This window comes from Poecile atricapillus, chromosome Z (assembly GCF_030490865.1).
Source record: "Poecile atricapillus isolate bPoeAtr1 chromosome Z, bPoeAtr1.hap1, whole genome shotgun sequence".
In the NCBI taxonomy this organism is placed as follows: Eukaryota; Metazoa; Chordata; class Aves; order Passeriformes; family Paridae; genus Poecile; species Poecile atricapillus.
This window is the reverse complement of record NC_081289.1, coordinates 39,009,563-39,026,482: the sequence shown is the minus strand read 5'-3', so window position 1 is coordinate 39,026,482 and position 16,920 is coordinate 39,009,563. Positions and strand designations below refer to the sequence as shown.

General features: G+C 41.6%; 1 protein-coding gene across 3 annotated transcripts in view; it reads right to left on the bottom strand.

The window, feature by feature from the left end:
* LOC131593125 (nucleosome assembly protein 1-like 1) overlaps window positions 1-14,456 on the bottom strand; it is a 28,198-nt gene extending 13,742 nt beyond the window's left edge. The window contains exons 1-2 of one of the 3 annotated variants that reach the window (XM_058865378.1): window positions 14,235-14,456; window positions 93-127 (exon numbers count right to left, since the gene is read on the bottom strand). In XM_058865378.1, coding sequence (XP_058721361.1) covers window positions 93-109 — 17 coding nt within the window. In that variant the 5' untranslated portion in view covers window positions 110-127; window positions 14,235-14,456. The remainder of the gene's footprint in view (window positions 1-92; window positions 128-14,234) is intronic. The other 2 variants (XM_058865377.1, XM_058865376.1) reach the window with 2 other exon arrangements.
* Window positions 14,457-16,920: the final 2,464 nt, after the last annotated feature.

Below are 16,920 nucleotides of genomic sequence, written 5' to 3'. Positions count from 1 at the left end.
ACCTTGCCTATCCAGTAACTGAAGAGCCCAGCCACATCAAGTACAGCACAGGACACACTTAAGAGCCTCATTAAGGTACAAATGTTACTTACTTGTCTATGTCTGCCATTCTGCTAGATTTCAAACACTAGAGGGAAAGAAAAAAAAAAAACAAACAACACATAAGAAATGCAGTACTAGACTTCAGTTACAAACTCTGTGGTCACATGCCATAATACTAAAAGAAACACAAACCATGTCAACTTTATGAAACATGATAAATACATATTACAGTCTGAAGAGTGGCACATCTCCCTTGAACATTTTGAGCTCTCAGTCTAAAACATATAGAAATACTGAAAAACTTTGTTCTTGTTGAGAACCTCTAGATCTACTCACGTAAATTAAAAGTACCAAGTACCAGCAAAATGCCATGTTGAGTTTTGGATCTTAGGACTGTACCAATATCACTGACTGAAAATTAGTCCCAAATATAAAATTGGAATATAACCTGAGAAAAACTGAAGCAAAAAGGGTGCTGGTAACTGCTTACTCATTTCCAGCATATGATTGAAGACAGAGCATACTTACAACTAAATTAGTTTAAGAATGAAGAGGCCTTTTTGTGGCTTTACTTTCAGTCCCAACTTTGCAAAACCAATCCAAGTAGTTCCTCAGAATATCCACAATATTACAACATTTCACAAAATCATTGGTTCCAGGCCATTCAACATGAATAATTCTCATGTCCTGAATGGTCATAAATTTCTTAAATCTCTCAGTATAATAATAAACATATTCCATATACAGTAACTAGGAACATTTAATATTGGGACTATGCAAATCTTGCATACCATGGAGAACCTATGTTCTCAAACGTATTATAAAATGAGTTACATTTTCTACCAGCAAAACAGTACTTGGGAGTCTAGTCTCAAAAAAGATGTTTTAGATAACTTGGAGTCTAAGACAATACCATGCACAAGAAAACACTGTCCCGTTACTACCACCTGCCAGTAATTCAGCAAGCTCCAACTACCAGGAATAATCTGTTGGCCAAGAAAGCAAGGAAACCAATGCTTTAGAGTCTCCATTTTACCTGCTGTCCTGTAAGCTAAACAAATTCAAGTTTCCTTCAGGAATTTCAACTCCTTACAATGCCTTCAATAGTAATTTTAGCAAATTGTTGGATGAATGTTTTCCAGAAAAAGTGAAAACTGCATTTGATCTGTCCAAAGTGTAGCACAAAAACACAATCCCAGTAAGATCAGGATATTAACAGTCAATATGAAGAAACATGTTAGAATCTAAACTTCAAAACTAAACACCGACATTTTATGTTAATATAATCTAAATATATTTTTTCTGGTACCATAACTACTTCCCAACAATTACATGGAAAGGAAGTATCTGATGTCCTCACTTAGGACCACAATTTTATGGTGCTAAATAAAGATCTAGAACATAATCAAAAAGATTCAATTCCCTAATATGTAGAAACACCTGAGAACCAAGTACTTGTCCATCTATTTCAGAAAAATTATACAGTATTTGCTAATAAATAGAAGACAGCAGTGCTATAAACCAAAGAACATCTAACAATTCAGTAAGAAGAATTGCAGCAATATCCTTAACTCATTCAGATTGTATTTGCTTGTCTCGTCATTTCAGTTTTACAAGTGAAACAATTCCCTATAACAATTCCAAAGACTCTCCTTTGAATACCATTCTCAAAGATAGCATGGACTGAAGACCTACAGAAACTGAAAGCATGCTACAATTACAACTCTCAGAGGTCCCTGTTTTACTTGAGCAATGTAACAGCATTATTTTTGATGTACACAACACTGTATCCATGAAAAATAGGTAACTTTTTCCTTACACACTTCCTCTTAACTTTTTTTTTTAATGCAGGACCATTTCAAGGAGACTGACAGCATTGCTGTGCAAAAGAACACAAGATGCACAGCTCACCCGCTTTTCATAATTTTTCTGCATATGCAACACAGTGATGCTTCTTGTAGAGACCAGCATTTCCTTTCTCTGTTCTCCCTATCAAAAAAAGCTTCAATTTCCATTAAATAAAAGGTAGTTCTTTCAACAGTGTGACCACACTGTGTGAGAGCACAAACCCTGTGGTCTCTCCAAGTCAGTGGGCTAGATGAAACAGCAGCTGAAACACCTTAGAGGTTTTCTGAAAGAGACCAACCTCCACAGCTCATTTAAACACTTTTTTCCTAAATGAAGATAAGATTGGCTATAAACAAACTATGCCTAAAAACTTTTAAGAAGCATCCAGCCCATCTCCAACATTTCCAATGCCTTGGAAAAAAAGCAATGATACAGTAAGAATTCCCCCAGAAACACTTCTGGCTTTCTATTACATTCAGAAAAAACACTGGCTCAGAAGTGCAGGTATTTGACAATGTCATAACAGTTTTTTATTTCAGAAGCTAGTCCTCATTTTCCTCAAAACCATGCAGGCAAGCTGACGATATCACTCAAGCTTCTGAGTTGCAATATTCAGCTCAGAGATCAGATCTAAGATTTTTCTATACAATGCAACTGTGTAGCAGAAGTTTCACCAGCAGTCTTGCATTACTGAATTCCTCACTGGGCCCTTGTTTTCACCTCTGAATTTCCTTGTTTTCACCTACTTGTCATCTCGAACTTTCATCCATTCTTTCACTGTTCATCCTCTTTCCGAGATCACTTCTGACCATGCTAAAGGCATTCATCTCACTGCACCACCCCGTGGGACTCCAGGGTCTGCCTCTCTCTCCTTACTGCAACGGGCAGTTAACTCCCTCTGTTTTTTGGCTCTTAAACAATCCATGCAAGCACTGTATGTTTTCAAATTATGGCCCAGTTTACTCAATGACTTTGAATAACATTCTTCAAAGATTTTTTTTTTTTTTAATTAAAATAGACTGTATAAAGCAGCTGTCAAGTTCAGAGCATCCCTCTAGTGTATTTCTCTCCCTCATCCAATTTTTCCTGTTCTCCTTGCCGCAGCCTTTTTCATGTCCCATCCTTTAATCTTCCCTCCACCTTTTTACACAGCTCAGTATCAGAATATACACAGTTGGAAGAGTTCTTCTGCAAACTGAGAAGATACTAGTGTCTGTCATGACAATTATCTGCCAGCTCTAGACAACTGTTCTTGAGTAAGGAGACTACAAGGCACTGCCAAGAAAACTATGCTGGCAGACATTTAAGCTAATCTGTGCAACCCACTAGCATGAAAAAGATGTAGTTGCATCACATTTTGTTTACTGTCATTTACTTAAATAACCATAAGCTTCTCTGCAAACACAGCTCTACTGGTGAAAAAAAAAAAAACAAACCAAAAAAACCAACCCAAACAGAAACAAAAACACTGCAGAAAAGCACTGAGAAAATGCATTCCTTAAGGGCAAACAACCTCCACTATCTCTGCTCAATACCCAGCTCAAGGTCCTGGTCTAGTCTTCAGAGTTTCAAATACACTGTATACTACAATCAATAAATACCATTAGAATACATCACTGCAGTATCTCCCCAACACTAAATATTCAAATATAGAACTCATATCACTCCACCTTCCATAAGACACAGCTGTTCTTCCCAGTTCTCACTCATAGGTGCATTTAGGTTCATCAACAGCAGCTGCATCTTGGCATGTGAGCAACAAAATCACTAGTGTCACTCCCTGAAGTAATGCCAGGGAGATACCAGTTCACCAGTTATCAATGCAGGATTATAACAAACATGGATACATCTGGTGTATTACTTCAGGCCTCACTGTCTAGGTGATTGTTTTGGACTAACATACTGCTTGGAATCTGGGCCTCCTGACTGCATGAAGACATTTATGAGCACAAATAAAGGGTAGTCGACATCCCTGTATAAAGCCAGCATGCAGAAAACCTTACTAGTAAAATATTTTATTTCCCTATTACTTGAACTGCTACAGCCACTGACGGTTTGAATGCAACAGACTGCATTATGGTCAAATACAGGTGACCATAGCTGTAGGTGCCCACAGGCTTCACTTAAAATGTTTTGCTGCTCATTGTAAAAATATGCAGAAGAAAAGCAACAGTTATCTTTTCAAGGCTTGAAAGAGAATGTGTAGGAAGTTTGTGCTACAAAAAAAAAAAAAAAAAGGAAAAATACAGAAAAGCAAGCTATACTGCAAGTTTCCTAAAGGTTCAAATTTAAAACCTCTTTCATACAGGTACCTTAAGCCTGCCTGCCATCACAAGAAAACATGTTCTCTATCAAAATGGAAATGTTAGAAGACTTAATCCAGCACCAGCTTACCCTCAGTTTTGAATCCTACAGAATTACTAAAAATTAGCAAAAATCAACTAAAATTTGAAACTTATCAAAGCTGTGACATTTTGCTATTTTAATTAGGCTTAAAGGACACTTGGTCTTGTTAAACTGTCATGTTTCCCAAGAAATGGAGTTTGATACATGCAGAACATTCATGTGTTCATCCTCAAGTTAGTCATTAGTGAGCTTTCAGTTTTCAAGGGTTATCATTTCCTCACTAAGTGATTTTGCATAAGTGAAGATAGAAATACACTCTTAAATGTTCAGCACTTCCTGATCTTTCCTTTATCCACCCAGAAACTAATCTGAATTTGCACAGAGGCACCAGCCATGTTACAGCTAGGATGCAGGCTTTGTTGAGAAGCCTTTTCTTTTTCAGATCAGCTTTACGTCCCAAGTAAGCACACCGCTATTAGATTACCCGGACATCCGCTCACCCTCAGGAAGATGGGTCCCAGCGAGGTGAACTACAAGACAGCTGAGGCAGCGAAACATTCCTGAGACACAGTTCCTCCAGCAAAACAACTGCATTTTTGCACAAGCCTCAAGGCTGGCAAGCTGACAGTACATCTCAGATGTTCAGCATCTCTGAGCACACCATGCCACAAAGAGTACCCATACCCTCCCCTTCAGGAAACACCTCTTCTCCTTCTCTAGACAAATTGCTCACACAATTACCTTTACAAATTAAAAGAAATTTTTCAAGTTGTTTAGGAGTCACAAATGGTTTATTTAAGTCTATCAGACCCAAACTACAGCCAAGCCTTATTATGTCACATTTTTAAAAGAAACTATTCTTTTGTCCAAACTGATTTCCTCAGAAGTCAGTGAGAGCACTACAAATACAAGTCAGCTTGTCCACAGAATAGCATATCATCCTCTTCCTATCCCTGACAAGCCTTGAGCAACTGAAAGCAATACTTTAACAGAAAATACTTCCAAAAAATGAGCCCTATGTGGGACTCAGAAGCTACAACATAAGGTAACAAACTAAGTGGTGGACTAAGTCAGATGTCAGTGAAGGAAAGAGAGGTCTGCCTGGCAGACAGCTAGTTGTATTTAAAAAATCATCAGGATTAAGTCTGGTAAACTATTTGCAATGTGTGCAGAAACCAAAGGTGTCAGACAAATGACATCACACAAGTTCAACTCCCACCAAAGACTGGGAAACTCAAGAGCGATACATTCAGTGCAATGTTCTTGCCTAGAACAACTTGTAAGATTTCTCTTTACATATTCATCATTAAATACAGAAAACAAAAATTAAAATAGTGTAGAGATCCATTAGAAAACACTCTGACTGCAGACGTTCCAAGTAATTGTCTGAGGTAGTTTGCTCAAAACCTCTAACAGAAGTTGGTAACTTTAAAGAGCTCAGATGCTCTGCATAGTGATCTTAAAGGTCTTTTCCAACCTAAACAATTCTGTGAGAACTGAGTGAACTGCTTAAAAAGTGCATGGTACATGGTATATAGTTTCACACTTCAAATGTCTTGGTACTACAACCCAAAAAACGCATCACTCATTCCAAATGTGTTAGCAGAAGCTATGGTAGCAATCGCTGGGTAGGAAAATTGTTATGAGAGAAAAGATCATACAGTTCTGTAGGAATTAGGAGAACATTTAGCTCTTCTTCAAAAAGAAGCAATTGAATAACGTATTGGTTAAAATACCATTTTAAAGGGGGAAAAAAGCAGAAGACAGAGTGTTTCCTTTTTACTTGTGAGACCAAATTCATGCATCTATTACGACTAGCATGAAAACTGGTCATCAAGCAAGGGGATATTGTATCTGTTTTCATCCTGAGGGGAGCTCTCATCACTCCCTACTACAACCCAAAAGGAGACTTTAGCTGGGTGGGGAGTGGTCTCTTCTCCCAGGTTAACAAGCGACAGGATGAGAAGAATCGGCCTCAAGTTAGGCCAGGGCATGTTCAGATTGGGTATTAGGAAAACTTTCTTCATTGAAAATGTTGCCAAGCATTGAAACAAGTAGCCTAGGGAAGTGTTGCAATCATCACCCCTGGAAGAACTCAAAAGATGTGTTGATGTGGCACTTGGGGACCCGGTTAAGCAGAGAACACAGCAGTGAACACAGCAGTGCTGAATTAACAGCTGGACCCAATCTTAGAGGAGGCCTTTTCAACCTAAACAATTCTATGTTTCCATGATTAACACAACAGATAAACATGTTAAACAGATTATATCATTCATCTTAGGGAAAAAAAATATGCCTTCTTAGCAAAGCTGAAGGTCCAAAAAACAAAACCTCAATCTCAATCAAATGAGCAGAGTAGTGCAGTGCTAGAACATCAAGATACCACATCTATGTGATGAAAGACATTATCACCACTGAACTCTCTAGAGAAAATTCCTTTATTAGTGCCTCAAAGCAATTCTGTTAACAAAATATTTCTAACTGTTAAAGTAGGAACAAAAATTGACAACATTTATTTAAATTTTCAAATCTATAATCGATAATTAAAACTGTCTGCCCAAATACAAGCACAGAAAACAGGAGTATGATATAATAAAGAACACAATACTAATATAAAAGCTATTAAGTTCTGCATAAAGGGATTAAGGAGCTAATGGTCAGTGGAAGCAAGGAATCCGGGTGTCTCAATACAGTAACAGAAAAGTGACACTGGACCCTTGCAGTAAGTCAAATCCCTTCATTTTGACACAACTTACTTTGCTAGCACAAACTCATCCACCATGGGAAAAGACATGCACAGTTAACAGCAGAAATGCTAACTGGCATGGCAATATATGGGAATCCTTAGCAGAAGCTGAAGTAAGGTGAACTGACAAAGCAGAAAAGGACAAGAAATTCAGACAAAAAGCAGTGTTCCACGAAACACACTCAGAACTTCTAGCTACATACATGAGCTTATATATCCAAGATGGGAAGCATTCATATCACCACGTGAGATACATTCCTTTCATAAAGGGAACACCCAGTTTCTCTTCTGAATGATCTTCAAATCAGAAAAAGTAAACCCTGCTGGAAAAGTTTATTGTAGTTCTTCCTTAGCTATGCATAACCCCATACCGCCTTCGTTTCATCAACGTCTAAATGACAGCAAAGTTAAAAAAGTTCAAAGCATTTCTTTGTACAGTGTAAAATCTTCAGTTACAATAGTAACAGCAGGGTCAAGAGACAGCCTGTCACAGGCTAGTACCTTTCAGAACAACTCAGGAAAAGGGTAAAGCAAGTTTGAAGTTACTGTGAAACTGTACTGCTACATCTTGCTTACAGTAATACAGCAGAATACAGAATCTGGCTGTAGAGAACAAAAGAACACTAAAACATGATAATGCTGAACACCAAGTAACACAATACAATTGAAACTGCTCTCTCCCCTTCAAGTGGTATTTTTTGCACTCCCTAATAACTCCTGAGGTAAAAGCATCAACTTCAGCCATTTGCCAACGCAACTATTTCATGAGTGCTTGCAGACCTCTGAACAATACAAGTATACGTGTTACAGCATGAAAACACATTTTCCACATTTCAACCTAAAAGTGCTCTACACTTGTATGAGAATGCCAGTTGATGGGGAAAAGTCTAATTCTGCAAAACAAATCAGAGAGATAATATATATAAGTAATATTATTACTCAGCTATTAGTAACTGCAGTATTTGTTTTCGTTCATGTGGAAACCCATTCTAAGCTTTCCCCTGAACTGATTTGTCAATCAGGAAATGAGTATTCAATCAACAAATATTGAACTCTTCTCTTCGTAGTATTTTTACTCCATTTTGTATAGTCTCTGTTTACTCTTTCAGCAGAAAAGAGCCTCCATACCAAGGAGATCAACTACAAAATCACAAATTAAAATCACGACAAAATTATATCTGCATGCTTGTCTATGCTACTGACCTGAGCTCCGTGATCATGTTCTAAAAATAGAGTAATTAGCACGCAATGTTGCCTTTGTTCTGAATGCCAAGATTCTGTATCAGAAAACTTAACAATTTCTACATAGAACAATCTTTCATTATTAGAAAAGTAACAAGTTTAAATCCAAGCCTGGAAAAAATTAACAAGGGTTTTTTTTGTTTTGTTTTTTAAACAAGCTAATCAGTATAGCTTTTTATGCTTTTACTTTCCATCATGGATAATGGGAAGAACAGCAGCCATCCTAGAGGGTTGAAATCAAAGTCTTTATGTATAAAGAAATTTTTATAATTTCCCAAGACAGTCTTTCTCAATACAGTTCATGTCAGTACAAGTACTGAGTTTGTTAAAAAGTGGCAAAGTAATAAAAAAATAATCGTGTTTTAACAAAGTTCTTCAGGTAGCAGGGTACACTCATAACAGCTTAAAAAAAACTAAAAAACAACTTGTGAATGCCACAACATCAAACAATGGGAAAGAGCATTAATTGGCTGCCAAGATCACCACAATCAAACACAACCGTATTGGCAATTATGCTGCTATCTGCAAAACTCACAGGCTGAAGCATTCAAGTTTTTATCCAATTTGACTTCAAAAACTTCTAAGCATCCTTACGTGAAAAGAAAGTTAAAAAACACTGAAAAATATGTACAGGTTTCAGAAGTGCACTTTTTGGTAGAACACCTGGAATGCAATTTTAAATTCATTTACTAACCAAGAAGCTACTGAAATTCCTAAAATGTATTTAGCAACTTCTTTGTTAGCTTCTGATCAGTATTTTTTCCATGGAAACCAGGCCACTACTAAACTACCAACTTTAAAACACCCAGTTTTCAACTAAAAAGTTAGTGTGCACTACAAAAACAGAATACAACCACAACTTTAACACATTTTGGAGGCTGTTGGGATGAGATGTTACAACTGCCACTAAAGACCCAACAGAAAAATGCCATGGTTATGGTTTCAGCCAGTCACCTTCAAATGAACACAGGTGCTGTTTAAAAAGCAATTGCAGACATGTAGTAGGGCTATAGAGAACTTGAACCATCGAACTTGAGCACTGTTTACAAAGCTGTCTTCAGAAATAGTCTCGTGTAAATTTCACTCAGTCTTGCCTTTGGCACCAGTAGTGATACCTCCAAAACACTGAAGATGGTGGTAAAAGAATTAAGAGGCTGTGTCATGAAGATCTCACCAGTTACAACATAGTAAGCATGTTTCGAAAAAGCCACCTTGCACACACAATAAACAGCACAAAGCACCATACCAGCTTACACCTAAACATTCAAAGATGAGTAATTTCCAAAACGGCAGTATCACGAATTAACAACTGCATAAAAGGCTGACTCAAGTGAGGAAAAATAAATAGTATTGAATTCTAAAGTAACAAATAAAAAGATGCAATTCCAACTACTTTAGAATTCAAAAGGTCAAAAACCTGCTATGTAAAGACATATATAATGGCATGCAGCCCACTGAAGACTTCTACTCAACATGCAGAAGTGGCAAGATCTGAAATGAATGGTGACTAAAACACACAATACAAAATATGATCATGTGCACTTCAGCAATGTATCCTTAATGAAAATACTGTATTCACTGCTCAACACTGAAGAGAGGAACTAGCTCAGCTAAGGACTCAGCAACATGAATACCTGAACAGAAGCAGGTCACATTTTATATTAATAATATTTGAGAGGAGAGCAACAAGAAATGACAAAAAATTACATACATTAAAAGAACTGATTGAAACTTGGTTTCAATAGGAGCTATTTTTTTTTCATGTACCCTCCCTGTGTTCCTCAACTCGACTTTTCAAAATGTCAGGTTTTTAACTAGGGCCTGAACTAAACCAAAACTTTCCCTCATGGGTAAGTCATCCCACAAGAAATCTGAAAGAACTGCTTCTGCTTACTTTGAAACACTGCATAATAAACAATACCTAAATAAAGTAGTGGATTGAATCAGCCACAGTGCAGATGGTCAGAAAAGATAACAAGCACTTATGTTTCAAACCTTGGTCTTAGAAGTCTAGGGGTTTGTTTATTCCAGATTTCAGGCACCTTCTTAGTTAAGTATGTTAAAAAGAATCTCCAATACTTGGCTCATTCTAGTATCTCTCGTGTTTTGGGTGAAGGTTTCTTCATTGTTTGATATTTGGGTGGTGGTAGTGATAGTTTTTTAAAGAATAAATGTACAATTGTCATTACATTCAAAGCTACAGGTATATCCAAACCACACAATTTTTGTATCTAAAATTTGCTTTCACCTTTTGAACACAAAAACCTACCAAGAAACTGGTAGTACTTTGTTCTGTAGTCCTCAAAGACCAGGTGAAACAGTTGATGAGGAAACTGTCTATACATTATAGCAAGCTAAGATTTAAACTGAGATATCACCATTGCAAATCACATCTGTGCAGATGTACATTTAAGCACACAGCCCCCAAATGCATCTCTATATTCCTGTACTAAAATCTAAACAGCTTTCCATCTAGGAAAGATGTGCAGCTTAACCTTTGACAAGTAGTTCATTTAAAAGATTAATCTTTTGGGAAAATACAAGTTCCTTCATATCTTACATTATTTATATCTTTGAGCAATTCTAGAGTATCAAAGGTAAATTAGCAAACTTTTTTTTTTCTTTGTAATGCAACTTTAGTTTTAATCTGCAATATATGGTCCTGGTAAACTTAAGGTCAAAAGTTATGACTAAATACACAAGCCCACATCACTAATTAGGATTTTTCCTTCTGCATTTACTTTGCTGATTCAGAAAATAACAGAATCATTTAGTGTAGGAAGCCCTCAAAGCCCTCACACGTTGCTTCTGAATAGCTTAATTTTTCAGAAGGTCATCAAATGAATCCCCAAGCAACTTCTGTGATGCCTTCCGGGCATGTCTGGTTTTCTAGACAAATACATTATGACACCAGACCTGCTCTCCAGATTAACAACATTGGGTGATGAGAAAATGCACTAACCTCTGAGCTGAGTGAGAAACAGATAGATTGAATTAGCTTTAATTATAATCACTTTTGAACACTACGTTATTTACAAATGAAAGCTGACCTATAAGCATTAAACCCATCATCACAACCCTTCCTTGGATTAAACACATACTATGAAGTTCCACTCCATCATTTAGTACCCACTTCTCTAAGGAGAAGCTCAATGGAATGCAGTTTCCCAGACCAGTGGAGAAGACCCTTCAGCTGTACTAAAATAAAACCAGCATTAAAAGTCTTGTTTCTGTCTGCAAAGTTCTGTCTTCTGTGTAAATGGCTATTAGTACCCCACAAATACCAAAGCACTCCAGCACATGGAAAATCACAGAGCTGAAGTTCCACTGAATGTATATACAGATGCAGAAAAATAAACAGGCATTGAAAGAACACCTGCATCTCCATCCTCTGTAACCTATCCAATTCCTACAGTTTCCTTTAGAGTCAGACCCTTAGTTAGAGATATGCCATGTTTGCAGGTGTTGCACAACAACCTGAAGATGAACTGCATTACAACTACATTAGCAAAAAGGTGAAGATACCAGAGACATGTTCATTATACCTGTTGTTCTACTGGAATAAACTGGCTTTCACCAAAGGATTGAACCAAAATTCAAAACAGAATATTCTTGACTTATTCCCCCCTAAGATTTTTTCACTATTGAAATTAATATCCTCAAGCTATTTTACTCCCTGAAGAAATACAATTTCTGCCATGATGAGTCAAGCTCTTTGTGTTACAAGAGCTTTAACTTTTAGAAGTCTAGTGAATAAACAGGTTTTTATCAAATGTACAGAGTAAGCCAAAGTTTCCACATAGATGTAGAGTTCTGTATTAGAGGTCATGGCCTCAGCCTGGAAGATCCAGGTCTCACTCAGGGTTGTGAAAACTCTGTTAACAAAGGTTCGTAACACCATACCCACAGCGCCTTGGTTTCAGTTTCGCTTGTGCACACATGCTCAAAGCTAAGAAAAAAACCACAACACCCCTTTCCAGAGTGTTCAGTAAGCATGTCACCATAACAAGTCCCCCACCTGCTTCCAGGACTGGTTTCTGAGCAAGGCAGGGGCTAGATGATGCACAATGATGGTGGGAGCATTACTGTGTATATGTAAACAGACAGCGCTGCAGCAGATCTGGCACTTTCGGCGCTTCTTGCAACACCAGGCTGGCAGCACAGATGCAGCATGGTACTTCTGCATGCTTCCAACACTCACCTCCTAGTCTTGTCAAAGTCAGAGAAAGACCAGGAGTTTGAAAAACACCAATCTACCATCTGTGCACAGGACCAACATTTTACAATACTCTGTCCTCAGAAACCAAGAGTTCATTATATCCAAGATTTGTCACAAAGCACAGAAAAAGTGGAGGGCAGTAAGACTGCTAATATGTATCACTCTCACAGGACTAAGTGGGACACACACACACAAGCTCAGGTGTCAGTGGTCTGTTCTAAGCACTTAATCAGTGTGTCAGTTACCCAAAGCCTGAGAGGCCTCAACTTTTGTCTGATACAGAAGCATGCAAGTCACTTAAATTTACATGTATGTATATTTTAAATGCTATCGTCCCACTAGAGATTAATATAATTTCTGGAAACCTCTCAGCCTGCTTCAAAGTACAGTGCCTCTCTCATTCTTTAAAGAGTACCATTTTAAAATGGGCACAGCAGGAAGGTTGCTAAAAAGCTACTAACGTTTTCGTCAAAAACCACCTTCAGCAGTTCACAGCCTTAGGCCTTAAGTATTCTCTCAAGTTTCATGTTATGACTGTAATTAAAATTATCAGGCACTATCTCCTGCCTGATTAATGTAGCATCTACCAGCAGATGTTAAAATCCCAAGAGGGGCTGAGCACAGAAGAGTATTTGTCATATCTTGCAGACACCGTGCCCACTTCTCTTACCCTCCACAAATGAGTTACAACGTGAAATGTTAAGTGTATCTTAACAGAGCATCAAACATATACCTAACTGCACCGAGCTTGGAGATAAACTGTGGAAGGTGCTGCTGTAGCATTACTACACCAGTTGCTTGAAAAAAGGTTTGTGTTTTTTTTCTGCAAGCAAATGAGGTAGGTTTTTTATTCAATATTGAAAGCCTCATAAGTATTGGCAGTATAAGACCCCTAAACATTCAATACGGAACAGAGTATGCTTTACACGTAATATAGATCTAGATAAACGCTGAACACAAGGTAGTACTTCCACTTGTAGTTACAAAATCTTCCAGGTAGTTTCTCAGTCTTCCTTGGGGCCACTAATTTGGGTGATACCAGCTAAGAGGCACCCGGAGAAGCGACATGTTGAACCCCCGGACACCACTTTACCGTAAGGCAGGGCGCGGGAGCTGCCCGTCTCCTGCCCGAATCTCTGGGTCCCCCTGCCAGCAGCACAGCACAACACACCCGCGCCGCGGCTCCGCACGGGAGCGGGAAGAAGGCGCGGGAGGCGGCACAAGGCCACGGCGCGCTGCCATCCGCCGCTCCCCATGTGCGCACACACCGCGCGGGCCCCCGCGCCGGACCGGCTCCGAGCCCCTCCCGCGCCCTCCCCGCGCCCGGCCGGACACTCACCCGCTCCTCCCCGCGCCGCTTTCCGGCCCCGCCACCCTCCCGCTCCCCGGCCGCGCCGGGCGCGTCCCCGCTCGGGCGCCCACGTGTTGCGGGGCCCACCCGCCTCCCCCCAGTGCCGGCCACGCCACGGGCCCCGGCCTAGCGCGGCCCGGGCGCTCCGCGGGGCGCGGCGGAGGGACGCTCGGGAGGCGGCGAGCAGCGCTGCCCGCTGCGGGCCCGGGGGCGAGCAGCGGCGCCGCCGCCCCACGGGCCGCGCGGGGGTGGGGGTACTCGGTGTGGCACGAGCACCGCCGGCCCCCCGCGTCCCGCCAGCCGCGGGGCCCCGCTAGGCCGGGCCGGCATCCACGGCCTCCCCGCGAAGGAGCGGGGGCCCGGCGCCCCCCGCCCGCCCCCCGTGCCCCCCACACCCCCGGCCCGGGGCGGCGGCGGCGGCGGCCGCGATCCGGCAGTACCTGCGCGGCCCGCGGGCGGCGGTGACTCAGGAGCAGCGAGGCGGAGGCGCCGCGCGGCCGGCGGTGAAAGGACCCGCGCTCCCGCCGCTCGCGCTCATATAGAATTAACGTCACCACGTAACCCCCCTCCCCCGCCGCCCGCGTCTCTTGGCAACGCGTGCGCGCGCCCTCGCGCCGCCCGCCCGCCCCGGGAGCGCGCGCCGGCCGTTGGCCGAGGGCGGTTGGGCCCGAGCGGCGGCGCGCGCGGGGCCGCCCCCGGTGCCACCCCCGATTCCACCCCCGGACGCGAGCCCGTGTCACCGCCCCGGGACTCGAGCCCGTGTCACCGCCCCGGGACTCGAGCCCGTGTCACCCCCCCGGGACGCGAGCCCTTGTCACCCCCTCGGGACGCCTGCCCGCTCCCGTACCGCCCGCCCGCGCGCCCAGGGGAGCGTGCCCCTCGCCCCCTCAGCCCCAAGCCGCCGGGCGCTGCCCCGGCAGGAGGGCGCGAGGGCAGACCCGGCCGCCAGCCCCGGTGTGATGCTACCCCGACTGCTTCGGTGCTGCCTCAAGCCCGAACTCGGGGGTTTCTGAAGGCACCTGAGCGTAAACAGAAGTTACTCGGGCAGGTAAACTCTATTCACACGGGCCACAGGTACCACAAAACCACAGTCAGTACTAGCTTACCTTGAAAGACGAAGCTGAACATCGTGGTGGTTCATCGGAGTTTCGACAATTTCTGCTTTGGCTGGGGTGAACAGCCAGAGGCAGCAACAGCTTCAACCCTCCTATTTTGGCTTGTATTTGCCTGCCAGAGACTTGGTTTCCTGCAAATGCCTGTCATGCCTGACTTTAAGCTTCAAACAAAGTCGTTCCTAAAACGGATTTCTTTCTAGGGTTTCTCTCCCATGCTCATGGTCTTGAGCAATAGCATGGAGCACACTTGGAGAAGACACCTGTGATCTACACTAAACTTAAGGAAATTTAAATGTCTTCGAGACTTCTAGCTCCCCTTGGCTGGAATGAGCTAATGATCCCAAATATAATTAGGTGGGATGGTCAGACGCATGGTGTGATGGCACAAGAGCTGTTTGCTCAGGATGTATTGCCAAATACTTAATGGGTATTCTTTGGAATTTACCAAATTCTTCCATCTACTTGTCTAAGCAATCTGCAGCCTAAATGTATCTATTTAAATAATGGAAATGACAACAGAAAGCAAAAGAAGAAGAAAACACGGTGGATCTGCCAAGTATCTGCAACACATTCTATATTAAGAACAAGGAAACTATAAAGGATTCTATTCTGTATGGTGCCACACCAGCTTTGTTCCAGCGTGTCTTGATTTGAAAGGACAAGTGTCTGCTAAGGAAGACAGGAGCCTCCCTTGAAATGAAAAATGTAAACCCCCTCCCTCCAAATTATTATAATTTTGAAATTAAAGGGCTCTCAGGCAAAGATATGGGAGTAGGAATAACAGTTCTTTACTAGTATGTATAAATAAAACCCTACAACTTAATAAGAAAATTAAAATAAAGTGCAGTAGTACAAAAACCACTGACAGAGTCAGAATACAACCTGACACCCTGCTGGTCAGGGTGTTGGTAGCATTCTGATTAAATGGTGGCTGAAGCCCTCCTGGAGTGACAGACATGGTTCTCTTGAAACAGTAATCCTGTAGAAGGGTGTAGTTTTCCTCTGAAGGTCCAGTAGTGATGTAGAATGGTCTGGTTTTCCTCTGGGAATCCAGTGGAACAAGGCTAGCTGCGGTGTTCCAAGTCTCAGATTCTATCCAGGTAGGAATGCTTGGCTCCTCCCCAGGGTGGAACCTCTCCCAGTGGGATGATGTAATTTTATCAGTCATGCTGTGAGACTCAATGGCCCATGAACAGAAGAGATCCTCCTGGAGGGACGATGGGTTGTGGAAGAGATAAAGAACACTGCCACAGCTGGTTTTAACAGATGGTAATAGAATACGTGTTTTTACATCTTGCATTGCAACCTAAGACACAATGTTTGGCAGTAAAACCTCGGCCCCCAAAAGCAATGTCTTTGTGGCAAATAAACCCCATCTGCAAGAGAGAAGTTTATGGAGAGAACTTAAGGATGCCCTCCTATTCCCCAGCACACTGAATTTTTGAAAGCGGGCTTCTTTATATCATGCCATTTTAAATAGTTTTAAACTACAAAGCTGTAAGGAGAAAAAAGAAGGATCCAGGACAAGGGTTGCTCAGCATGGTCCAAGTGATAGGAATTAGGGAGAAACAGAGATGGAGATGCATGCCACATGATTCTAAAATTCAAATGCCTGTACCCCTACTTGCAACCCTTTTAAAATTGTACTGGGTACTAATGTCTTATTTATCTGAGGTGTCTGGTGCTTTGGGAATATGATCAGGGCAGAGAGGTACAGAAGGCATTTGGTAAAAATGAGCAGTCGATTGCTATTATTGCAACAACAATTACATGCCATTGCAGGCGTTCCCTTTATTCAATCAGCTAAAGTGGCAATCGACTGTAAACAAGTGATTCACAAGTGGCTCGCCTTGCTTGTCTTTCTGACATCTACCACCTTGTGACATGCCACCTCACCCTGAGGTGACACCCAGTGACCCCTTCGAAGGGGTAGAGAAGAAAGGAGACGTGCAGAAGCCAGCAGTGCAGAGTAGAGAGCATAAGGTAGTCAACAGCCACAGTTAGAGACTGG